Source organism: Electrophorus electricus, chromosome 21 (genome assembly GCF_013358815.1).
Source record: "Electrophorus electricus isolate fEleEle1 chromosome 21, fEleEle1.pri, whole genome shotgun sequence".
In the NCBI taxonomy this organism is placed as follows: Eukaryota; Metazoa; Chordata; class Actinopteri; order Gymnotiformes; family Gymnotidae; genus Electrophorus; species Electrophorus electricus.
Window position 1 is genome coordinate 5877378 of NC_049555.1, and position 27402 is coordinate 5904779.

Genomic DNA, 27402 nt, shown 5'->3' on the forward strand with positions numbered 1-27402 from the left:
GAAACTGACTAGACCAGCCACACTGAGCAGTCTGTGGTATCGGCGCTCGTGTATAAGCAACATACAATAAATGTAAGTATTGTTAGTGGAGAGTGGTTAATTAATAAAGATCAAGAAGAGAAAGGAAGGCATTCGGAAGGCTGACGTGCTTCCACAAGTTGTGGAGGCCCCATCCAGGCCCTCTTCCCCTGCAGGCAGGTGTGAACAGGCGACACGCACCTGTGTGAGCGTTGAGCAGCACGCTGCCAGGTGGGATGGCAGCGCCCTCCAGAGGAAGGAGGTAGTAGCTTGCATTAGTGCTAGCGTTGGAGCTCTGAGGGCCCGGGCCGCTGGCACCAGGCCTGACGGGCCCACCCAGAGGGGGTCCCGCCTGGGTAGGAGCGGGACCGCGGGAGGCCTGGGCAGCCCCTGGGATGGGTAACGACAAGGCGGGGCGAGAGAACGAGCCGGTGGATGAACCTACGCTACTAGAAGAGTCAGAACCTGCGACAGGAAGTAATGGAAAGAAAAACAGCGAAACCATTTTTTTGGGGGGGGAGAGGGTGTGTTTAAAAGATGAGCAGTAGTCAGGGCTGCACATGCATGATGAGGGGATGAGGGGATGAGGAAAACTGGGGATGATGGCAAAGGAAAGTGAGTTACGAGGAACCGAAAACGCGCCGTGATTCCCGAGTTCTAGCTGGGCTCCATGCATCTTTGATGTATTACACAGTCCATTCTTTTAGAGCTGCATAGCACCCCTGTCCTCGCACAGTTCATGGTTAAAACTACCGATACATGTAACTTTGAAGTTGTGACAAGTACGGATCGTACGCAACTTCAACTGCAGGAATTCGGGGTGCTCGGGGAGTGTTTCAGTAAGGTGACAGCACAAAGACCACAATTTCTAATACCACAAAGAACGCTGGCTAACCGCTGGGCTCTGAATCACCTATTACTGTGACTCATGCCTTTATAGAGAGGCCATGGCTAATAGCAGCAAGCTTTCTCCTTTATTACAGCGAATAAGAACAAATGACGTCCTCGTCAGGCACTCCTGAGTACTTTATTACCCACAAGCCAGCGGGACAGAAATGGTGTTCCAAATATGTTTTAGGCAATCTTTAAGCCACTCAACAGCACGAGGAAAACTCAGATCGCACAGCACTGGAATTTTAATATCGAAGGGATTATTAAAGAAATCACTCAAACGCCATTTTATACAACTGCTAGCACTTCCGCAGTTGCTCATCCACAGTCTTTTCAGCTGGTTTAATGTTAGCAGCACACAGAAAGAGCAGGAGCTTACTGAACAAAAGGGTCATTCAGTTATAAATATATATGGGCAGTGCCACTGGTCTGTAAATGCCAGCACATTAATAAGCAATGACTGCAGATGAGAGACAGCTATGAATATGTATGAATATGTATGCCATCGCTCTGCTTTTAGGGGCAAAAAAAATGAACATGGGTGAAGGGCAGGACTGAGAGGATGGTTTAAGGGGGCAACTAGAGCATGTGTGTTAATGTCAGCAATGACTGGAGATCACACACAAACGAACACACGCATGCACACACAAATGCTATCACACAGAAACGCACATTCACACAAAGCACAAGCGTAAGATCAAAGCAGGTTCTGAAAGGTGATCGTGGCAGTAAGAAGCAAAGTCAGTGTTAAGAAAGAAGAAACAAGGGAACAGTCAATTAGAACAGGAACCTCAATCCTAGAACACTACTGAATATTTACTCTCTACTCAGGAACACTGTTCTTCTGTGTCGATGAGAATGTGTGTGGGGGCTCTTACGACGTTCTACCGGTGCTCTTACCACTGCTATAGAAGCTCTGCGTGCGTGTGCGTGTGCGTATCCATTTTAGACTGTCTGTAGCTCCTGGAGAAGGTGCTTGTGTTTGTATACCTGTTTTAGACAATCAAGAGCAACCCGACAAATTGCCCGCAAGACAATGTCGAGAGGGGTTTGTGTGTGTGTGTGTGTGTAAGACAACCTGCTGCATCTGGCAGAGCTGTGTGAGTGTACCTGTTTTAGACAGTCTGCTGCTGCTGGCAGAGCTGTCTCCCCGTACGAGCAGGCTAATTCCACTGAAGCTGCTGGCCTTGCTGATGGCTGGCTTCACATTGCGGTGAGAGCTGTCCGAGTCCGTGCTGCTCCATGGCCGAGGTTCCCAGCTCCGCGCCTCATTCTCCGAGCTGCTCTGACGACTGTTCCCTGAACAGCCCTCTCGCACCCTGCTACACACACACACACACACAGAGAAAATCAAGGGTCTTAATCATGGGCTCAAACACACACACATACACCACAGTTGTATAAACTGAAAGGAGGCATTAGCTTGTTACCTGAAGAACTGTCTCCTCTGTTGAGTACTGAGACAGCTCAAGTCCTCCTGAATTCTGCAGGAGGGAATTTACAAACAGCACACAATCAAAAGATAGATTCCCAAAGCTAACAGCTGCAGTGTGTGTTTGTGTGTGTGTACTGATGGATGGATGGATGGATGGATGGATGTTTAAATGATATTCACAAAATATTACCTTTTATCGAGCTGGAAGTGATCTTGTCCCTGTGCAAATGAAACACATGAGCAATTTAAATAACACAGCGAGGAGATCAGAGTTAGACTGCTCAAGTAGTCCCAGGGGGCTGGGCTACATTAAAGACCAAATCACTACATTAAAAGACCAAATCCTGCTTTTGTCAAACCAGGTCAGAAATTCACGACTATGATAATTGCACAGGGAGGGCAGGGGCTTTGAGGGAGAGGCAGAGCAAGAGGGCACAGGGCCTTGACATGGAGCTGGAGAGTAGGCCACTGAGGCAGGAGTGAACGGTACTGTGGGGACTCACGTCCTGCGCAAAGATTCGCTCCCTCGCTCGCTGGTACTCTTCCTCTCGCTCTTCAATCGACTTACTCCTCCGGTCATCCTTCAGACGCATCCGCAGCTGCCCAGACAGACGGACACCAACACCCATATTGCCCAGGCCAAGGAACATGGACATTAATGAGAACAGCAACTGTTACCACCAGACAACCAACTCTTGAGTATATTTTATGCTTTCTGTCTCTTTGATTTTATGTCATTTAGTTCGAAACTGCTTATTTAAATAAATACATACATACATAAATAAATAAATAAACAACATTTTGATCTTGATACATATGCTGTAAAAGGACTGGTGGCATACATGTAGAGCTCAGTTTCAGTTATAGTGACTGAGCTATGGGTAAGAGTATGTGGAGAGATAGAACATGGGCCAGTGTGGCTGTAGCACTTACCCGGCTATCCTCCTGGTCCAGGCTGAGGTTGTCCCTCTTCAGGATGTAGCGCTTCTGGAAGTCATCTGATTTGTCATCTTTGATGTGCTCAGAGAACTTTTGATCTGGTCTGCAGAGGGGGAGAGGGTGTTCAAGGTGGGACCATTTCACAGTGAAGCAGGCATCTTCCATGTGAGAGTGGAGTACACTGCTGGACCAGGGCATCTACTCTAACTTGCACTCCTACCAGTAAAATCCTCTTAAACCTTGCCCTAGGCCTGCACCTGCATACCACTGTTAAACCCCAGTTTATGATCCAAATCCATTTCTTTTAAAGACCTGATGTTGGAAAACCAGCCATGTAAACATTTTTCTTAATGCGTTTTTACTTAACCAACAGGTTAGAAATTATGATCTGGTTAACAGCAAACCCAGCTCCACCATGCAGCTGTGATGGGGACTGGTGGCTTTTAAGCCTGCAGCTCTGAGACCGTACTGGCTGCAGGCCGCTGAGCATGTCGGCAGGGTCCTACTCACAGCTCTCCAGCAGTAAATGTCAGCGGCTTCGGTGCATTAGGAGCCCTGGAGCGCCGGAAAGGATCCAGCAGCCGCCTGTGGGGCTGAAAAGGCCATTAGCGGGCACTCACATCCTCGTACTGCTGGTTTTGTTGATGACGACCGCCTTGCCAGTTGGGTCGACGTTGTGGTCCAGGCCGAAATAGGCGGCCACCCTGTGCAGCAGCATCCTGTGGTATGATGTCATCGGGGGGAACTTCCGCTTCTGGGACCTGCAAAGGGAATACGGAGGACTTCGGTTCAAAGCAGCCAGGGCCTAAATTAAAGGAACAGTCCAACATTTTTCCAGCTAACCCTTTTCTACTGCATTAGAAAAGAATGGTCAAACAATTGGATCAGATTGTACATCATGCAGATTACTCCTTTAAATCTATAACTCAGACACTCTTTAATTGTATTAACAATTCCTATCTTATGACAAAGTAACATACAAATCATCATAGATTTCCTTTCAATTGTTTTCCAAAGAGCAGCAGACATTTAGCACAACACAGAAGAGTTGCCTTGCTGTTAGGAAGTGAACATGACTGATAACGGGAACCATGAGGACACTCTCCCCCAGACTTACTCTGTGTTGGTGATGAACTCCAGAATATCCTGCTCCAGTTTGAGCAGCGTCCCTCTGTCCCTGTAATGGCAGCAGCAGTGGGGATTCAGCAGACACACACATACCTTAGTACAATCCAACACACTGTGGCTGGGTCCCAAGAGAAGCATGCCATCCCTAATGACACACACATCTCCAAAGCCCATCAGGCTCAGGTGAAGTGGAAGGCAGGACTCTCTACTGTCCCCAAATGAACATTAATACCTGAATGCAACTCTGTGAGCATGAAAGAAGAGATTTTTTTATTTTAAATGTTCAAAGAAAACCACCACCAGCGTGGGTTTTGGCACTAGCTTTAGAAAACATCATCATGGGTTTTGAGCGTTGTAAGCAACTTCTCAAAGACGAAAAAAAAATGTTTTAAGTTGAATAATGTTTTTTGAGGCATATTACATCTCCCCTCAAAAACAGCAAAAAAGTTGGCCTGGTTGAAGCAGTGTAACTAGAACGGAAAGTTAGGATCAACCTTCATCATTGACTGAAAGAACAACAAAGGTGCACAAAGGCCAAAGGACATGAAAGATATATGAAGATTAAACTAATGAACACAAATCAATAATCACAACAACAAAATGTCAAATAAAGGCGCTTTAGTCATGACAGTATGAAAGCATGACAAACGTACCGGGGGTTATTTTTCAGTGTGTTCACCAGAAACTCATGTAGATCTATGCCTGTGGAGTCTGTGTACTCCTGACTGTGGTCTGAGAGAGCGAGAGAGAGTGCGAGAGAGAGAGAGAGTGCAAGAGCAGGAAGGAGATTTCACATACTGCACACATTCTGCTGTCTCCATCTGGCATGTGAGAACACACCTCATCTGCGAGTACAAGGCACTGTGACTGACACCAGCACACATGAGTACACACAAGCACACACTTCAGCCACTTAAAATTCTTAAAACTGTGCCTTTTGTCTACTCCACTGCTAGAATTTAGTACTATAGCTAAACAGGATCTCTAAAATGCATCACAATCACTGCTGAAGTATATGTACAAACATTTATTCACCCCCCCCAACCCACCTCGTGACAGCGTCTTGCGGGGCAGTTTGTCGGGCCGCTCTGGTTTGTCTGCACTCCTCTCGCTGTGCTCCTCAGATCTGCATGACACTTCCTCCTCCAGCGCCTGGCTGAGCTGCAGGTGGGACTTATCCTGCACACAACACAAGAGAGAAAAATGCTCTGCTAAAACAGGCTCAAGGCAGCACAGCGCGGCCAACAGACTTCTTCAGTTTAAATATTAAAGTGTGATTACACTGGGAAAAAGCATGAAGAGAAAATCTAACGAATGAGATCATCCGACTGCAGGGGAGAGTAACTGCTTCCACAATTCTGCAGACTAATGAACAATGAACTCAAGAACAAGAAAATGAAGAACAGTGTGGAGCATCACTGATGTAAACTGAATTTAAAGTCAAGGCCTGCTTTCAACCTCAAAGCATGGACTTCTTCCAGAAAACCACCAAGTGCTTTTCAAAAGCCTGCCAGGGCAAACATTCATATCAGAGCCACTTTGAATCGAACTGAGATGGTTTGAGAGGATTCTCCAGCCAAACAGCCTAATCAAAAACTTGGCTTAAAAATGTCCAATCTAAAATCATTGGTGAAAATTACTACTGGTTATTTTAGGCAGAGGAAAAGCTAATTTTCCTACTGGAAGTCCTCTTACGAGGACTATCTGCTTATCAGCGTTTTAAGTACCAAGGTGAATGGATGTTCCAAGAAAATATATGAAATTTCGCTCAGTCTGATTTAACTGAGATCTGCAACACCCCACAATTTTTGGGGAGTGGTTTAGAGCATTGTCAAATAAATTACATGCATACAGAAACGAAAGTTATACAGAAGGGGGGAAAGGGCTCTCGCTCACTCTCTGATTTTGCTAAAACTAACCAAACTCAATATGAGAAAACAGCAGCTAGCAGAGTGGAGAGGAAAAGACATAAGAAAAGGGTGGTGAAAGAGTGCAAGAGAAAGAGACAACAGGAGAAACAAATGAGACAGAGGGAGTCTATGAATAAGAGAGTCTTTCTCCCTGAGGAGGAAAGCTCATTCAATCTTTCAAGGACAAACTGATTAAGGACGTTCGTTTGTCCTTCAGCATGTACAAAGACCTGCCACAGTGTACCGTTCTAATTGGAGAGCCTATACACTGCAGCTTCCCTTCTGAAAATATGAAACACTACGTGACGGCAAACAATGTTTCTGCAAAATTAACCAAGTCTCTTGTTCCCTAACAGTGTGTAATGTTAAGCTAATGCTAAATGCATGTCATTTTTAAATCACATTACAGCATGAACTTCTATGACACTATGACTTCTGTAGAGAATGAAGTTTTTGTTTTTAGCAAATGTGAGTATGCTACCCCGAAAATATAAACAATGGATTTTTTTTTAAAGGCCGATTTAAGGACAAAAATATGGCTGTGAGCAATAAGTATGTTTGCAGACTCTGCATCTATTGATACACCACTTTAGAAGAAATCTGCCAGTGTTAAAATCGAAACAGTAAAAATTGTCTTTGGCACCTATAATCAGTCATCATGTCCAATGTTCAGTGTATATACACATTCAGTTCATGTTATCCACTTAATATACAGTAAGCTATCAGCTAAGAAGAGCAATTAGTAGCGCACTTCCCGGAAACTAATGTGATTTTGAATATATTTTTCCGAAGTTAAAGTAATGGTGCATGTTTTTCATGGAATTTCAATAGTGATTAAGTGATGAGTCCCAGAGAATTTGTAATTAATATGGTTATACAAACATACAGACAGACATTTACACTGGAGAAACCAGGAGAAGGCTTGCTGATTGTTCTGTTAAACACCTTTCCAGTGAGAAGGCATTTTAATGCTAAATGGACATGACAAGCATGTTAGCACTGCCAGTTGTTGCTATGGCAGCAAGAAGTTATAAAACAAAGAAAACAATCTACAATCTACACTTTCTGAACTTTAGAACCCCAGTGAATGAATGTTATGATTTAAATAGCTACTCTTTTGAACATAAACTGGTTTCACCTCATAAAACTTCGGAAGCACTTTGCTTGCACAGCTGATGAAGGACCTCTGTCCGAAATGTTCCTCTGGAAATCTCATGAGCATTTCAGTTTTCACTACCTTTATATCACAACATGATGCTCCCTTCCCTGTACTCCAGTTAAGATTCCTCATACTCCAGTCATACTTCCATAGTCCACTCATGCCCCCCATCTTCCACTAGTGTTATAATAGTTCACTAACACTCCTATACTTTACTTCTGATATTGTGTTGGGTTAGGAATGGACAGTGTTACATTTTTTATAATTTGTTATTTTAGTCCAAAACCTTATTCCACATTTTAACTGGGTTGTTCTGATGCATTCTGCATTGAAGGGTCTTTTCTTCAGTAATGGCTTCTGTTTAGCCACCCTCCCATACAGGCCAGTTGTCTGCAAAGCTCGGAATGTTTTATCCCAGTTTTTAAAAATATACTTTCAAGAACAAAGATTTAAACGAGTCTATGAACTTATCTATTTGGACCATTTAAAACACAAAATTACACTAAAGACACTAATTTTCAAAGTGTGCATTAAAACAGTTAAACCTTTTTTTTCCTTATTACAATAAATAACAACCATTAAATAACACAGATTTCAAGTACTCGTACTTCAAGTAAACAACACAAAAAAAGAGCAAACAAACAAAAAAAACCCACAACAACTAGTAGTAAAATGAAAATGCACACAATCTGCTGTGCTTTATTTGCGCAGCAATGCTGTCATTATCTGCTATACATATGGGAATAGCGGTATAAGAAAAACTTGACAGATCATACCATGCATTTAAAAAGTGCAGTGTATTAAATCTCACACTGTCTGCAGTTTTGAACGACTCGTCACCCTTAACTAGACAGAATGTAACCACCTCAGTCACCTCTTTCCATCATTTGCTGCTTTCATCTTAATTTTTTGACTGCTTTAAAGCATCAGTCAACATTAACTACTTATGTTTCAGGACCTCATGAATTAGCGATGGAGTGGGTTTGTACTGATCTGAGTGAAACACTCTTGGCATGTATCTTTTGAATGGTTCCTTTAAGATGGTTGAACAGATTCACCGTATTACCTCCAGAAGCGCCGACTGTTACTCAATAAAGTTTATCTAGAACTTGAATTTGAGAAATACCTGACTATGCATAGCTTAACTACTGCCATACTACTTCTTAGCACCATCTCCTAATATGCCATGTTGCTAGCTTACATTTAATTGTTTTTTTTAAATATGTCATGCATGAATTACCCCCTACGACTGACACATCACATGTTTCTATCAGCACAGTCATTCTGTGGGTTTGTGAATGCAGCACAGAACCACATTATTACTGGCCATCAAAGTTTGTCAAGTGTGGAAATATCAGTAGAACAAATGTCACAACCTTAAAAATCTACTTTTCAGGTGTATTGTAAAGTTTATCTTCAAGTTTGATCACAATATAAAAGCGTCAGATCATCTACCTAAAATGAAAAGTGTGCAGTATTCCGGGGGTTTTCACACCCATATCAACAGCACTGGATACATGCATAATGCACCACTTAACATTATACCTCCAACCAAATCCCTGGAGATAGAAACTGATAATGGGCTAGAGGTTACTTAAAACATTGTGTAAAAGGCAACAGATGGGATACAGTGCCTTGCATAAGATCCCTTGAATTTTTTCCACATTTTTTCATGAAACACCGTGGAACTGAAAATAACTTAATTGGAATTGTGTCATGAATGGATACAAAATTGTGTACATAATATTTAATTGTGAGAAAAATCGATATCATTTGCAAAAACAAAATTGTGATTATTGACCACATTGCACACCTAAATTAGTCCTGGTACAACCAAACTGCCATCAGAAATGAATTATATGAAGAGCCCACATGTCTGCAAATTAAAGTGTCAATCTCAATAAATACATCTTGTCCTGGAAGATACCAGAGTTTGAGAGCATACCTACACAAACATTAAGGCCAAGGCACTACAAATCAGAGAAAAAAAATTAAAAATGTGTGTGTGTATATATATATATATATATATATATATATAAAAAGTAATGATCAGGGTATGAAAAAAAAAAAATCCCAAAATTTGAACATCCTATGCTGCACCATTAAATCAATTAAGAAAGAAAGAATATCACACAACCACAACACTGAGTAGGCTGCCTATCAAACATCAATGAGTAGTTAAGCAGGGCAATAATTAGAGAAGCAACCAAGAGGCAGAAGGCAACTCAAAGAGCTGGAGTGATCTGCGGCTGAAATGGGAAAAGCAGTCCTACAGTCCTACAGCACTACTTTCTGCACCCTCCACAAAGATGGGAATTAAGGAAGAATGGGTAGGGGAAGGCTTTAAAATAATGTTCGTAGCTTGCCAAAAGGCATGTTGGAACAAACTTCTGAAAAAACTATATTGTACTCTGACAAAAATTGAACTTTTTGGCCTTGACGCAAAGTGCTATACATAATCCAAACACTGCACATCACCCTGAGAAAACCCATCCACACAGAGAAGCATGGTGATGGCGGCATCACACTGTGGGGATGGTTTTCATCTTCAGGGCCTGGGAAATTGGGCAGAGTTGAAAGCAAAATAGATGTATACAAATACAGGGAAATCCTTGAAGAAAACCTGTGCCAGCCTCCAAGAGACCTGGGACTAGGATGAAGGTTCACCTTCCAATAAGACAACAATCCTAAACATACTGCCAACGATACATACTGGTTCAAAAAGAAGACCCTCAAAGCAGTGGCCAAGTCAAAGCTCACACCTCAATCTGATTGACAATGTGTGTCAATCTGAAAATTGTTGATCATCAATGGTCTCTAACCAATAAGAGAGATTGGCAATTCTGCCAGGAACAATGGGCAAAAATGCCAGGATGCAGATGTAAGATTGTAACATATCCTTAAAGACAAGCAGCTGTAACTGCAGCAAAATGTGGGGCAACAAAGTACTGATGTGGGAGGGTGAATACTTACGCAATGTACAGATGTCTTATTTTTGCATAATCAACAATTAGGTTGATTTTGTATCACAACAAAAATATTTTTCAAAATTGAAATGATTGAGAAATAAATAAAATGCATCAGAGAAATGGTAAACAACCCAGTTAAGTTTTCATTTCAAGTTTTAAGACAGCAACATGGGAAAAGATCAAGAGGAGTGAATACTTATGCATGGCACTGTATAGATTCTGGCTGAATACATCTGTATTTTAAAAAGTTGTAGACACTGTCTGTATACATCCATTTTATATAGCTGTAGAGTCTGACTGTATACCTTACTTTAATGGGGTGTTAATAATCATAGGCATAAGCATGGCCACATATTTGATCATGCAATTACAAGTGATGGTTTTGATGCTAATAAACAGGTATCAGACCTAGGGTGCGTCTTGGTGGTGCTGTAAAATCAGTTTCACACAATAGTTCTTCATATTTATATGAATTATTTTTCAGCTATTTCATCTGCGTCCTTGTCTCAACACTGGATGAGCCTGTTGGACTTTGCAATCAAGTTTTACATAACAGCTTTAATGAGTTGCCCCTGAGAACATTCGTACAGTATCTTTCTCTTGCTCATGCCCTTGGTTCAACTCTGAGATTCAGGTTTTAAAGGCTCAGTGCTGCAGGCTTGAAAGTAGAAAGCATCAGCGTAATAATGCTCTAGCATTAAAAAAGCAAGGTCTTTATATTATTCTGTACACACTGTGAAATAATAATCCCAGATATTTATTTTCCACAATTAGCCAATAACTCAATTCTAATGAACCCAGATTAACTTCATCCAATGTTTGTTGTGGTTTTCTTGACTTCTTGACTTGGGCAGAATATAATGATTAATCATAATACCGTTTTATCATCTTCAGTAACTGAAGTGGATACAATTTGTAACTTGCTTTAGCTGTTTTACTGCTTTGTCAGTCTGAAGTGTCCAAAACAGTTTTTAAAAATTCTCTACAGCAGCTAAAGTTTTGGAGAAGATTGTTCCTAACCAGTTCCAGACTTATTTGGAACCTAAGAAGCTATATAACTAAAGATTTTAGTCAGGATATTGTGTATTTAATAGTACTGCTTTTCCTTAAATGCAGCCTTTTATACAGTTTACCATGTCATTCTTTTGAAATGTATGCAGAACTTAGGGACTTCAGATAATAAATTAGATTGGTTTAATTTCATTTTAACTAGATGTAAGGAATGCATACCCTTGAGTAGATATTGTTCACCTTATATTTATTATTATTATTTTTTAAATATAATCTTTCCATTGTGTTGCAGATAATACAATTTAACTTTTGAACAGTGGAATATACAGTTTGCCTGATCTCAGGCAAATAAGTGCCATGACATTCATGGTTGGGTGGCTAACAGCTATTTGCAATTGAATAGCAATAAATCTGAAGGAATTATTGTGAGCACCTCTTGCCAGTTTCAAAAGACTAGAATTAAAAATATGGCCAATGGCCACCTTCTCAGTAGCCTGTGAGAGTAACCTTGAGGATAAAATGGGACACCACTATATTGTTCGATGCCTATATTACCTGTAAAGCAGTCTTTTATAATTTACAAACTATTGCATTACTTCAGTCTTCTCTGACTGACTGTGATGCTGAGAAGTTAATCCATGCATTCTGACCTTGCGGTTAGATTACTGTAATGCTCTCTTGATGGGTCCTCCAAAAAACACAGAGCCTGCAGTACGTCAAAAAAATGTGCTTCCCGTATACTAATCCAGACCAGAACATTCTCATAGTACAGTATTCTCATTTTACAATTTTTAAAACTTTTGATTTATAAAAAGGTTTACACAACAGGCTCTAGTATATAAAGGAACATCTGCTTCTTCAGAGAAACAGTTTCACTGAGGTCTGGATCCTCAAATCAACTGGTAGTTCCATGAACAAAGTTATATTCTATTTGTGACTGTGACTATTTTTTTTGTACATTTTTCATTGTTTTTTTATTTTAATCTTGCCTTAAGTACCTTGAGGAGACACCGTCATGAAATGTGCTATATTTCTAAAATAAGTAAGTAAGTAAATAAATAAATAAATAAAAATAATAATGACAATAATAATAATATAAATAACAGCAGCAGCAGCAGCATTATATTATCTTCATAACTTCCTCAGTATTTTATATGGCTATAATATGTGTATGTTAAAGTCAAATTTATTTATATAGCGCTTGTTGCAATAGTTGTTGTCACAATGCACCTTAACAAATGTCTGGATCCAAGCCCCTAGTGAGCAAGCCAAGGGCAACAGTGGCAAGGAAAAACTCCCTAGAGCACGAGGAAGAAACCTACAGAGGAACCAAGACTAAAAAAAGGGGGGGGGGAGAAGAGATCCTCCTCTGACGGACAACGGACACCGTCTCTGCATACTTCTGTATTTGATATGACTTTAAAAATAATCTTTTTTTGGGGGGGGGGGGGGTGTCTTTCAAACTGATTTTTTTCTTATTAAAAAGTCACCATCCTGAGTTGGAGTGCAGCTCTGAGCTGCAGTATAACGTAATAAAGAGGAGAAGTGTGCTCCGAGTGAATGAAGCCACAGAGCTCTGACGTTGCTGACACAGGAAAATTACATTTTATAGAGATGATGGATGCAAGTAATTCTGCACTTGGGACAATCTTACTCCACGAATACATGTGCACACACATCTATTAAACATACAGACACACACACACACACACGTGCACATGCAGCACTAGACACATATTAGTTTATTAAAAAGAAGGACATACACTTCAAACACACAAACACACAGCATATTGGTTGTATTAATGCTGAGGAAGTGGGACTCGAGAGCTACAGCTGTGCTGGCAAGAGGCTTTTGACACTGGTGCATTAAATATGGGTTGACTGTGTGTGCACAGTGATTACCATATTCACATGCATTCACGCACGCACAAATACACACACACTTGCATGGACACATGTACAGACCATTTACCTGGTGTCGCTGCAATGGCTCTGTGATAGCGGGCGGAGATGACTCTTCATACACTGCCAAGCTCCGCACTAATTTTACTTTTGCGTTTGACTGGGGGGGGGTAACCATCATTATTAACAAATTAAGGCAACTGAAGCGCAAAAGTTCAGCTCGGCCCAAAAAAACCCTCCCAAACTCACAAGACAGCACATTCCTGCCACACACACACAGAGCAGAGAGTGTAGAAGGATTTTCAGAGGTTGGTCAGTTGGAGCAGGTGGAGTCAGTCAGGGAGATACGAGTTGGGTATTTGGGGGTGGGTTTGGGCACCTTGTTACAAGGCTACAGTCCCTGCAGTCACATTGTTAACAGCATATTGTAATCAGCACTGCTGCTCAACATCTGAAAACCTCCATTTCATAAGGCCAATAAGCATTACAAAACAACAACAAATCAACCATTTCAGGACAAAAAAAAACAAACAAAAAAAAACACTGGCACTCCTAACACAAGCATTACGACCAACTGAAACCACCAGTCTCTACACAATCGTCCAAAAAAATGGAAAAAGAACCTGAAAGCTATTAGTAAAAAGGGCAAACTAAAGATTCAAACCAATTACATAAATGCACGATGCATTTTGAACAAATCCCAAGTGCACTGAACATGACAATCAGAACAAATAAACAGGTTCCCACCCAAAAGGCACAGTAACAGCACTCGCCACAGCTGCAGAAACGAGGAAAACCACAGCCACAGAGTGCACAAGAAGCACTTAGAGAGTGTGCTGAAAGTGTGCTAGGGTTAGGGTGAGCTAGATACAGGCATGAAAACTCTAAAGGATGACCAGTTCAGAAAACGCAGCCAGCTGGGAAGGAAAACCATGTATTTCCGTTTTATTACCTAGAAATAAGGGGCAATCTGTATGGACATACTTTTTCCACATTCAAATGCAAAAAATGTGCACCGAAATCTTTTGAGCTACTTCTGCAGACACTCCTAGCATGTTTCTATCCAATTGGTCATATATGACAGCTATCAAATGTGCTGAAAATCTTGATGACCAAACATTAAAGAAGAAAAAAAAGTCTTTAATTAGGTATTTATACGTATAGGAATCATTTCAAATATCTGACAGCTCAATCTACCAGTTCTGAACAAAGCATGCGGTGGTAGCTGTCTTCAAATTTTCCATGCCACCTTCATGGCCTCTTGTTCAAATTTTCATGCCACCATAAATTTCGTTTTACCGTTTAAGGTGGGACTGAAATATTAATAAAAAGCCAACTTCAGCTTAATAAACGACAATACATTTATTTTAAACCATAAAAAACAAATGTTCTGCATTTCAAAATGACATTTTTTCTAATGAGTCAAATGCATGTGCTCTGGTGCATAGTTGTTTTTAGCCATTTTGCAGCTGCTACACAACAACCGCTCCGTGTTTTACAGCTTCACATCTTCTGGAAGTTGTTGCAGATGCTCTCTTACTTCTGATTGGTCCATAGAATTAAAATAAGGACTATAGACTGGTTGACCATGAACTTCTGCTGTGTTGTGTTTAAATGGCAGCAGACCCCCCCCCCCCAAACAAACGAACAAACAAAAAATCCCCACCCTCCTGAAATCCTCAAGTGAATCACCCATTTAATATTCAAAACAAATTTCAAAGTGAATTTCGCCAAAAGGCAATGAGTTTTCATGGATGTAGTTAGCTAGGGTTAGCTAAAGTACAGGAACACTCATTAGCGACGGTTAAGGTTGGGTATGGCTAGGGCTTAGGGTGAGAGGTAGCACACTTCCGGATGGGGTCATTCTATGTCAACTTAACTACACGTCCCAGTTCATGATTTTTATTAAATCATGTAAAAAAGTAGTTTCAAGGAAATTGGAATCATCCTTCTTGGGAAAATATATGGCCAAAATATCTTAAAAAGTGGGGTTTTCACCTTCATCTTAAGCTATATTTAGCAAAATCTCTGGCAACACCAAAATAGCAGCACCAAATAAATTTTAGATGCGACAAAACTATATTATTACAGTGAATCAAAATTTGCTGGCAAGAAAATGAAAACTAATGGATACTAATTTTTGGAAAGTCCATTGGTTTGATTACTGTAAAACATTCTGCAACAAATATTTGTATGAATACATGTTACAAATTTTCTGTAGTTTCTTGGATTATCACTACAAATTGCAACCAAATCCAGAAGAAAAAAAAAAAATCAAGCTTCAAAATTTCAACTAAAAATGTATTTTAGAGTAGAGCTACTGGATTTTGCAAGGTCACATAAATTTGATAGAAGCTTTCACATGATTTTTTTTTTCTAAGTAAACCCATGCCATGAACTGGGAGGCCCAGATAAGATGTCATGGAGTGACCCATAGAAGCATTCCTACAGGTGTTTCTTTTCTAATGCCACTGAAAAGCACTCATGAAGGATATTCACCAAATGTGCAAGGTTCCTTTTTAACACGCAACTGTGCGTTTTCCACCAAGTGCAGTTTTTCTCTGCTGCCCCCCCCCCAAAACAAGCACAGTGCTCATAAAAGGCCTCAGTACTCAGTGCCTCAGTGCCTACCCTGCTACGCCACACCTGAACTGAGGTGTGTCACCACAAGGAAACAGCAAAGGGCAGCTTTTCTCAGTCCAGTCCATGGGGCCCACTATCCGGTCCACAGTTTCACGCAACTCACAGTACACCTGTACCTGGTATCCAGTGTCCTGAATGGTTTGGTTCAGAGGGAGCTAGGGAAGAACAAAAAGGTGGACGGGACCAGTTGGTGGTCCCATGGACTGAGCTGAGAAACACAAAGCATTAGTGTGCTTAGTGCTGTAGTCCTCCAGGACTGGGGACAAAACACTGGTGAACACAAGGTAGAAGTTGTCCTTTCATGATGATCTCTGGTCAGTTAGTTCTCAAGACAGATCCTGATCTGATGAGCACTAAAACTGGCCACAGACCAGCAGGCGAACAGTGACCTCTACCAGCTTGGAGGTGTGGTGCCCTTTGGGGACATGGTCATGCTGATGCAGGCGTGCCGTTTTAGTACGATACCTTGGAACGTCTGATTGGCTGGCTCCCTGAGTGGGACGGCTGTAGGAGAGGAAGCAGCAAGACAGAACAGAGCAGATCACAAACGACGCCATTACACTGTCCCGGAAACGGAGGCCATGTCGGGGCCAGCTGGACCGTGTCTGTGGGTTACTGGGACATGTGGATAAAGAAATATCAGAAGAGAACGCCCAACCCTGCTTCTGAGGCTCCACCCTCTTCCTTGGCCTAACCAAACACCCAATGGACTCTGGTAGCCATACAAGTAAATGATTGGCTATAACTATTCCATGTCAGTGCAGCCCAACACTGCAATTAGATATTAAAAAGCGGGTTTATAGCACTATTTTACGGGTGTTTAGCAATGGGAGAGGGCTCCCCTTACAGATCGTTTGTGTGTGTTGGCACTGTAGTATTACAGTAAGAACGTTTGAAATCTGAATGCATCAGTAAAGCAGCTAATTTGGCAAGAGAGGAAGAGAGAGAGAAAAAGCACAAGAGAGTGAGAGAGGGAGTGAGAAAGTGAGAGTGAGAGAAGAAGTCGGAAACAGAGCGCCTGAGTGCTGCTGGCTCTCTGCCTTTATAACCATGCCAGTGGCAGATGGTGGCAAAGCTCCCCCTCCTCAACCCAACCCACCCCACCCCCCAAACACACACGGAGCTCTGACATCCCCATCCCATGACTTGGAGAGACACACAGACACTCCATGTCTCCATCCCGTCCCGGGGGGGGGGGGGTGACAGGAAGCAGATAAGCCTGCAGGAGTTCTTTGAGATTATCCAGTCCCTCTCCTTTAGCTAATCTCCCTGAACCAATCAAGTGGCAGCCTGGTCAGGAACTCTCTCCCATTGGCTCCTTGCACTCCTGTCCCTCATCGGACGCAGAGAACAGGGATTTATCAGCGTTTCATTTGCCATAGTGCTCCCATTCACTAGATATTTTTGGGATCGACTGTTTCTGACCATTGTTCACAGTAATGTGTTTGTGTGTAGGAGTGTCAAGACAGAGAGAGAACTGAGGGTGAATATAATTTACATTTGCTGAACCCAGAAGCCTTGTGACTAGTGCATCAACCATACATGTATTGCAGCCTTTTACAATTTCCTACCATGGCTATACAACATGCACAAGCACAATGTATTAAATAGAATTACATAAAAGCCACTGGGGCATTGGTGATGTTGCATAGCTAAAGACCATGGCATGGATTATTTTAGCCGGATCATCTAAATGGTGCAGTACATGGAGCCAGCTCCAGGACCACCATCTGCAGCCTCCAAGCTTGGAGCTGGTTGTTTACTTCAAAATAAATGAATCAAGATTTCAGATTGGTTAGGGGGCTCATGCTGATATTGCAGGCAATCTACAATATATCGCAAATCACAGCCAGCAAACTAAAAACACTGTGTCCCCGTTTCCTACAGTTCTATAACAGTTCGATTTTGTTTATGGAAATTGCTGATTTGTCTGTGGGTAAAACTGGATATTTCTACAAAAACATGTTCCTTTCTTGCATATTTAAACAATCAAAAAGCCTGCTGCCCTAGACAAGCACAACTAATATCCTGAATTAAGAATTATACAGCCAATTTAATATGAATGACACATTCCTCCATTCTAACATTTCATCACAGGAATTATTTAGTTGTTATTCTTCATTTTGCTTTTAAGGGATGATGTGAATGCATGAGAGACTGAAGGTGCCTCAGGAAATTGAGGTGTGCGAGTGCGATTTCTCCATTAAACGCTCATTAAGTGCAGGTGTTTGGTCTCCTCACCTTTAGCCCCGTTCCCTGAACATTCTAATCTACATTTCCCACATGCACCATGGCAAGCCTCCCTGTACCACTCACACAGTTCTGACACATCAGAGATACTTAAAGAATTTGTTTCTGACACTGAGAAATACACACTTCTAAAATTGCCTTAAAAACCGGTACCCTGTTAATTATGTGAGGATTTTAAGCACTTCTAAAATGTTACTTTTTAATTTGGTGTCTAATGAAGTAATTTTTGTTTTCACGCTCTAAATCTGCACGCGTGTGCACACATACTGAACCTTTCCAAACCTCTCCCCCCAGTTCAGGCAGCACTTACCTGTTGGCTAGTGAGGTGTGAGCAGTTCTGTTCTTTCCCACCCTCATTGTGCAGGGAGCTGGCCGGTGTGGGGGTGCGGTCTGGCTGAGGGTGTGGGGGGCTGGGGGGTTTGGGCAGGTCGTTAGGGTGAAGGCTGTCACTGTCAAAGACTTTCATCACGGCACAACCTGTCTCCTCCAGCACAGCTTCAGACATTCTCATTAGAGCTAATGACTAATGCACACACGCACACACTGCATGCGTGCACGCACACACAGAAAAAAATGAGGAGAGAAAGAAAAGATAAAAACAGGAAGAATAAATAAAAGAAAAAAGATGGAAAAACACATTACATCATTTTCTATGAAATTTAAATGGTCATTTTGGTGTTGAGGCTGGAGTTAGGTTCTTTACCGGCTGTGTGGGGTGGTAACACAGGGGGGCGTAGGACCCTGGGGCGTGCGGGATGCTGAGGCAGGTTCAAGGCTGACAACAGGCTGCGCCAGTCCCATGACCCCATCACCAACGCAGGGGCGGGGTCAGCCAACCACGACCCACACACACACTCCACATGGCCCTCACACACCTGCCACAAACACACAGACAGAGAGAGCAAAGGTCAAAGACAGATCGGGCACCCATTGTTTCTCTGAGGGGCATTCAATAACACCAGTACAAGTGTGTGTGTGTGTGTGTGTGTGTGTGTGTGTGTGTGTGTGTGTGTGTGTGTTTTTACAGTGAATCCTGCCCTCCCCACTGTGAAAACTGTCAAAGTCACAACACTGTACTGCCTGCATGAATATGAATGTACTGATATGGAGATCTGTCATAAGAACAGCCTGCACAGGCACAGAGAGAGACAGAGAGGAAACAGACTTTAATGAAATAACTCTGCTGCATAAGAAAAAAAAACGTTACTGCACCAGAGCAATAAAGAGGGCAAAAATAAAGACAGGCATCAAGAAACAGTGACACTGGCATGGCTGGCAGCAAAAGCTAGAGAGAGAGAAAGAGAGTGCATCAGAAATCTCCAGCTCCCATGCCTGCTGGATTGAGGCCATGCCAAGCTGGCACTGCCAAACTGGCATAGCACCCAAACTTGGCAACCCACATGCCCAGCAACCGCACACCCGGCAAATGCACGCCTGCCGCTCAACCTCAGAGATGAGATCAAGTAAACTCAACCCTGCTGTATAATGCTGTTAACAAAACTATACCACACACACACACACACACACACACACACACACACACACACACACACACACACACACACACACACACAGCTCCCTTGAAACAGGAAGTGGCAATCAACACTGCAATCTGCATGCAGGCAGCTCAATAAATGTGTGATGTTCTCTCAGACACCTACGCACACACGTTCACACAGGCACGCGCTCACAGGCACACATACGCACGCGCGCACACACGCGAGGCTAATCAGGATGCAGAAGATTAGAATCACGCGCTTGGTGACAGTATCACAGGTGGCGTCCGTGACAGAAGCATGTGCTGCTGCATCATACACACACACAAGCTGTCTGAGCTCACACACTGTCCCTCACTGCACTGTCAAAGTCTGCAACTGGGCACCCGCGCATGTGTTCGTGTGTGTGTGTGTGTGTACCATCCTGCAGCAGCAGTGCTTGCGGAGTCTGGACAAGGGTGTAAAATTCCCCACAGGCAGTCTGCATCCATTAAAGCCTGTCTAAACTGCCCTGTTTTCCTCTCTTCTGCCTCTCTGCCTCCCGCCAACTCCACCCCCTCCATCTTTCCCTCACCCTCCCCTCCTGTCCTCCCTTCCCCGCAGGCTGAGACTGTTCCTATAAACTTAACACACTATATTCTGTAGAATTTTACCACACCCAGAATTAGTCGTTATTATTATTATTATTATGACAATTCTCTGTTTGAACCCAGAAAAAAAAAGATATTTGTCGTGTAATAAATCATTTTGTATATTAGCCCAAGTACAACAAAACATTTCTATCAGTCAAAAAAGTTGAGAACACTTCACTTTTCTTCTATATTCAATATTTAACACAACATTTAAAACTACAACAACCAATCAACAGAAAGATAATCATAATTATAAGTTAAAAAATAAAGTTGCAATCACACGTACATGGCATACATAGCTGGCAAAGAGCTCAGTAGCTAGGCAACCTTCCTAACTGACTGGCTTGTGCAGCTACTGTTCTTACTAGTGAATGGCTAGATAGCTTCTTGCTGCCCATCCAGTAAAAGACAAACATCGCCACCTAGTGTTCCAAATTATTAACCATCCAAAGAACAAGTCTGTGAAGCATTGGGTACCGTATATATGACTGCGTACCGTATATACCGTATACCGTATATATGAAAGCTTAGAATTTCAATGATAACATTGAAGAAATGTTTACTGACTGAATAGCACTGAATTACACTTCAATTTACAGAATTTGCAAGAAAATCCCCATGTTTATTTTAAACTTCTATGTTTCTACATCTTGCAAAGTACAGTATGTATGCATGCATGCATGCGAAGAGATTTTGTAACTGGATTTAACATATGTGAGCGAGGGAACTAGAGACTGCCTCTCTGTCGTTAGTCTTCCACTGTGTGTGAGGGGTCAGAGCTGGTGGCTAGCGCAGTGTGCTAATCTCACGCTGGACTACGTAATCCAGATGACGGGCACTATCTTGTTGCTGAACTCTACCAGACAAGTCGAAGAGAGAGCCACATGGACGGATGTGCAAACACACACACAGCTCCTCAAAATTTAATTCAAGAAGACGACAAGCATCCTCTCGCTATCTCCCTCGTTCCATCTTTTTCTCTCCCCATCTTTCCCCCCCTCCCTTCTGTCTCTTTTTATCCATCCATCTCTCCCCCTTTTCTTTCCCCCATCTGTCTCTTCTTTCCTCCCTCTCTGTCTGTCTTTTTTTAAATCCACCCATGTCTCTCCCCCCCTTTATCTTTTCTTCCTCCATCCCCCCCCCATCTCTGTCCTTCTTTCTTTCTTTCCTCCCTCCCTGTCTCACACTCCCTCTCCAGCATGCACATGCAGCTCTCTGCTGTGCTCAGTACTTTCCCCACAGGCTGGACTTTTTGATGAGATCCGGTGTGAGAACAAGGCCGACGCTCTGAATCTACATTTCAAAAAAAAAACAAAAAACAAAAAAACCCACCCCTGTTTCTCCCTTTCTCCCAACCCCCCCCCCCCCCCCCAGTTAAAGAATGCAAACCCATCACTGCAGCACACGCTCCACGCTCAACCCCCCCCCCCGCACGCGAACACACACACACAGACAGACACAGCATGGTCGCCTTCAGCTTGGGCCACTAGGAGTGCAGAAGCTACATGACTGGTGATTTAAATGCATCACTGCATAAACAATTGCTGTTCAAGCCACAGGAGGGCGCTAATCATATATGGTGCCTTTGTCAGGCAAAAGGCTGTGCGCTGCTTCATAATCACCTCTGCATAATCTCATCTGCAGGATTTATACCAATCAGCATGATCATGAAAGAGACAAATCATGATGCTAGACTGCTACAATACCAAGAACAATCGAAAATAGCAGCAATCAACTTTTGGTCAAAAGGGTTGATAAAATGGCTCCCCCAATGGGTCCCTTTCTGTGCATGTTCAAACAAATTATCATTAGGACTGCACAGTGAACCATTTATATAATTTGTTAATTCAATTCATCAACTTGTTTTCCTGCATGCTGATAGTGTCCCAACTGATAGGACGTTCCCAAGGAGCATTCTGTGGGAATCACAGCATTCATCTGTTTCAGGGAAAACAGACATCTTTTGGAGGGGGTATTCTGGCCAACCTTAAACTATGTCAAGTCAATGTTTCATACAGTGTAAAATATATTGCAGTTGAAATATCTACCGACATAACAGCAATACAGTATTCTGTCCTTGCGATTACAGCCCGAATATTCGCTGAACGTCTGAAATTCACAAGGCAGTTCACCAGCCCCTCATACACCTGCCTGAACCAGCATCCTGCCAGGCTCTAACTCCGCAGGGCTGCAGCTCAGTACCACCTCATCCACCCACCAGGACCAGCGCCCTGCCGGGCTCCAACTCCACAGGACTACTTCCAATTTGTGACTTAACCTGGGAGAACCTAGTGGCGGTCTGCGCAGTAATGACGCCAGCGAACGACCCAGCCCGAAGCCCCAGTGCTAAACTCGGGCATCATTTTAACTTTTATCTGCCCTCCTTCTCTCCCCCCCCCCCATTTCAGAATGAGACGGCTCTGCCAGCTCAGTTGGCCCACTGACAGTAAGCCTTTTGTGAACACGGCGCTCATGTTAACAAACCAATGATCCCCGGCTCAACGACAGCATAAGAGTATTGCACCAGTAATGGCAGATAATTGCTTAAAATCACCACAGCACTAAATGATTATTCCACTCATTTTCCTACAGCCATGTGATCAGACAGATATGCTCTGAACAATCCGTTTTAACCCCCAATTTAACTTAAGGCAATTTGTTTACAATGTTGATTTTCACAGCAAAGCTTCTTGAGACACTGTCATCTAACAAAATAATTAAAAGGTATGTAAATGCGAAGTCAAACTGCCCGACACATAAGAACGTATTTGTTACTGGAACCGTTACATCAGTTTGGCCGCAAAAGACAGCAAGGCACAAAAAAAAAAAAAAGCACAAATCAGACAGACAAACTTTCCCTCTGGTAAAGAGCCAATTAAAGTGAGTGAGCAAAGGGCAGAGAGTGGAAGATGCCCTGCTCCCACTGGACCCGTTTGTATTGATTATTTCTCGGTTTGCACCGCGTGGGGCTTCTCGCCCATGTTTCCTGCCGTTCCCATCACACTGCTCCACGCATAAAGAGAATGTCTGCAACCACATGCTGCAATTTACATGGCTGGAACACCACAAACACACACACACACACACACACACACACCTACTAATGGTAGCTCTAGGCATAGTTGGCACAATTACGAACCAAGACATGACAGTTTTGAGCCAAGGAATAAGTTGTGTTCCTTTACATTCTGTGTTTTTAAAAAACTCACCCATGCATGAGCATACACACAATCGTTCTGAATTGATGTGTAGTGACTTAATATGAACACTCCGAATTCAGTGCATGTTCTCTGTTTTGCAGGATAAGGACAGTCTTTCCAAACCCTCTTGTACAGATGGTATTATAAGATTCCCATGCTTGGATTCAGCTCCTACAATAAGCGTGTGTTCTCCTACTGTACATAGGCAAAACCCATGAGAAAAACAGAGCTTTTCAAATTTCACATTCAGAACTCAACTCTGATTAAACTCTTTAAACAGCAGTCAAACAGTGTAAATTCATTCCCCATAAGAAACAAACACACTCACACTCACACATGCTTGCGCACACTCACCCACACACACCTGCCTCACAGCGAGCCTCATCCTCTCGGCAGCTTACATCGTTAGTTTCCATAGCGCCGTCAGCCGCCTGGTCCGGAGTGCGTTCAGTGATGCTCACCTCAGCTCCGTCTGGCATACAAGCGCCTGGGTACCTGCCCCAACCCATCGCTACGACAACCAGCCCTGCCTCCCTCTATCTCTCTCCCTCCCTCATACACATACACACAGAGCCAAATCAACAGCTGGCTTCAGTGAGATCATCCTCCTGTAAGCCAATCACAGAGGCCTGCAGGATGGCTGCAGCATGCAGGAGCTAATGTGGGTCCCTCCCATATTAGCCAATCAACTGGCCCCATGAACCTAAGAGGGAGATGACACGGGTGGAAGGGCTGGGCAGGAATGGGTGCATATATCTCTCTCTCTCTCTCTCTCTCTCTCTCTCTCTCTCTCTCTCTCTCTCTCTCTCTCTCTCTCTCTCTCTCTCTCTCTCTCTCTCTCTCTCTCTCTCTCTCTCTCTCTCTCTCTCTCTCTCTCTCTCTCTCTCTCAAACACATTTGGCTAGTCTGGGCAAGTGCGTGTGTTGGACTACAGCGCTGAGAGAGTCTGTCAGTGAGCGAGTGTGCCAGCGGTACTGAGCCACCTCCTCCAGTCCACGAGGCGTGTGCACATGAAGTGCATACTCAGAGCTACAGTCACAGCCACACTCAATGCAGCCAGTGAACAATTTAACACGGACTCTTTAACTGGAGCAGTGTGCTCTCAAAGTTCTCTTATTTCACCCTGTAAACCCTTTAAAATATAATAGGCACTCAGGAGCACAGTGCATACTAGTAAATTACTTTGCCTTTTATCACGGTTTACAATATCACAATATAGTAAAAACTAAAACAAAAAACAGTATGCTTAAGAAGAAACTAATTTTATTGCTTCTTTTTGTACACCACCACTCTTGGCAGAGGCACAGCAGTTTTCGTTAGTTTTCTAAAATCCAGGCTTTTCAGCTACTTGAATGACCATCTCTTTGGCAATAAAGATGGTATGCAATATTAATTTAAAGTTTACATGTGACTAAATGAACTCAAATTACCTGTTGGTGAACAATACTTGCTGGATATTATAACATTTCAGTTTCAAATGCCTACAATGAAACTGTATATGTGTATTGCTTTTAATTCCTTTTTTATGGCCATGCATGAAATCAAGCATACTGAGTATGTAAGACACAAACAGATATTATACTCATCTGTAGACTCCTACACTTAACAGTACTGTTTATCTATATAGTTTTACAGAAATTCTAATGATTCATGCTAATTAATACTGTACCTAAATTACCTAAACAGGACAAAGAACAGTGAGATTAGCTACAGTCCATCTTAATAATGCACAGTGACCTATCAGCATAGCGCACGGTTATAGTCGGCTCTTACCACTTAGTACTAATTAAGCGCTGAATCTTCACAAGCTCAGGTTTTGGAGAAAGATACCCAAAGAACTGACAATTTCAGCCCAGTTCCTCCTCTGGACAACTGTTAGCCAATGCGCTTAACTTTCTTGCCATGTCACTGTTATTTACAAAAATACGTAGCTAGCTAGCACACTTCAGACAAACTCAAAAAAGGAAATCCAATTGAACAGAGTAACACTAAAAAAAATTTTTTTTAAATCAGCTGAGCATAGCAGTGCCATACAGTCCCTTCAGAATGAGTGTACACTAAACAAGTGCAGTGCTGTGATTGTAGAGATACACAGACATGTGAGACAACACAGACAGATGTAGCGATACACACAGACATGTAAGGCGAAACACAGACAGGTGCGCATAACCTGTGCAGCTCCTCCTGCCAGAGTTTTGGCTACAGATATCTGACTCATCCACCATTTCTCCCCCTCCCCCTGCTCCTTTTCTATCCCAACCAGTTTTACAACATTTATCTGCTGCACCATCTCCATACGCCATGTCTCTGCCAGGCGGATCAGCCGCCCTCGGCAGCCACGCCCATGCCTGCCCACTGGGCTGCTGAGGGGCGTGTCTGCCTTCAGCACTCATTCACCCATAGCCTTGTGATGAACGGTGCACAGTAAAGGGAAAAGCAAAACAAATCCAGCATGCAGAGGACTTCTGGACACAATTACTAGTAGCATCTTTGAGCTTACACAGGAAACAAAAGATAAACACCCAGCATTTGGCTATAACACTTTTTTGGAGGGAGTGTTGCTAAAACCAAAAAGAACAACTGAATGGGACATCTTTTAAACACCAAAGCTCAGCTAACGCTGACGACAGCAATAATGAACGCAACAAGCCCTGGTTTTTCTCTGAATAAATAAACTGAAATTTGCATCAAACTGACAACAGCAGACAAAAACCACACAATAAAGAAAAAAAAAAACAAAACTAGAATTAGAAAGACAAGCAACCTACTCCCAGTAAGAGCAGAAGCTCAAAGCCAAAACCTCTACAAACCCTGGTGAGGGCTTCGTCTTTTCCTACTCATCTGCATTAGAAAGCAGACGGAGAAACCCCACTGGATAATTATGGCCCGCAATGCAATTTGCTTTGAGGAGAGCAGTGACAAATGTGTTTATTTACACACACCCTATTGAAGCCAGAAGCTAACCCGCTCCCTCCCTCCCTCCAAAGTGCACAGTATCGGAGTGATGGACCAGGACATGGTAGGCTCTAACAAGCTCCCGGAGGGCTCCGAGGGCAGCACCAGCAAAGAAAGCATCTTCTTCTGGTCGAGGTCTGCCTGAAGCAGCAATTTGTCGAGCGCATGATCTGGGATCAGTGGGGGCAGGGGGATTGGTTAGTGCTACTGAGATCACACCAGCTCGGAGAGCAGCGGAGAGAGAGCGGACGGCCCCAAACCCACTGCAGAGCAGAACCAAACAGAACCGAGGACCGCTCCACTCCTGCCGCCTTGGCACCAGTCGGTTCCCACTGCAGGAGTTTCATGGCCACACACACACACACACACACACACACACACACACACACACACACACTCTCTCTCTCTCTCTCTCTCTGGACACGCACGTGCTGTTCTGACATTCACCGAAATCAAATGTTGCCTCCCCGGCCCAAAGAGAGAGCAGTTTAGCACCACTGCACATCCTCAGAACCTGCCATTTCAGCCACAGGACTTAACCCAAACTGCAGTGACCCAAAAACACCCTTCTTCCATTTGAGTCCAGTTTAGCAGCTTGAGATAAGGCCTAGCATAGCAACGGCCAGAGGCCTCTCCTAACCAGCTGGCAGTGAATGTGGGAAATTAGATGCTGTAAATATTCTCTCAGCAACCATTTCCCTTGTCTGGTTGTACATCTTTCTGTGTATGGGCACTTATGGGTAGGTAATATGTGTGGAGTAGATTTGCAAGAAATGCCCAAGTATGAACAGGTTCGTCAGCATTTTTTCCTTTTTACCTTTTTAGGGCTATTTATACAGAGAAATGCCAGCTCAGCCCAAAACA

At 42.9% G+C, this 27402-nt stretch overlaps 1 protein-coding gene across 13 annotated transcripts in view; it reads right to left on the reverse strand.

Moving 5' to 3' along the window:
* Positions 1-27402, reverse strand: part of LOC113581455 (R3H domain-containing protein 1) — a 43099-nt gene that overhangs the window by 12949 nt on the left and 2748 nt on the right. For 6 of the 13 annotated variants that reach the window (XM_027016614.2, XM_027016612.2, XM_027016610.2 and 3 more), the window contains exons 2-15: positions 18959-19130; positions 18566-18798; positions 16471-16509; positions 13433-13522; positions 5461-5590; positions 5065-5143; positions 4401-4460; positions 3904-4044; positions 3278-3386; positions 2848-2943; positions 2535-2563; positions 2340-2393; positions 2020-2231; positions 220-483 (exon numbers count right to left, since the gene is read on the reverse strand). In XM_027016614.2, coding sequence (XP_026872415.2) covers positions 220-483; positions 2020-2231; positions 2340-2393; positions 2535-2563; positions 2848-2943; positions 3278-3386; positions 3904-4044; positions 4401-4460; positions 5065-5143; positions 5461-5590; positions 13433-13522; positions 16471-16509; positions 18566-18766 — 1504 coding nt within the window. In that variant the 5' untranslated portion in view covers positions 18767-18798; positions 18959-19130. Of the gene's footprint in view, positions 1-219; positions 484-2019; positions 2232-2339; positions 2394-2534; positions 2564-2847; positions 2944-3277; positions 3387-3903; positions 4045-4400; positions 4461-5064; positions 5144-5460; positions 5591-13432; positions 13523-16470; positions 16510-18565; positions 18799-18958; positions 19131-23947; positions 24107-27402 lie in introns of those variants that run through there. The other 7 variants (XM_027016606.2, XM_027016607.2, XM_027016609.2 and 4 more) reach the window with 7 other exon arrangements.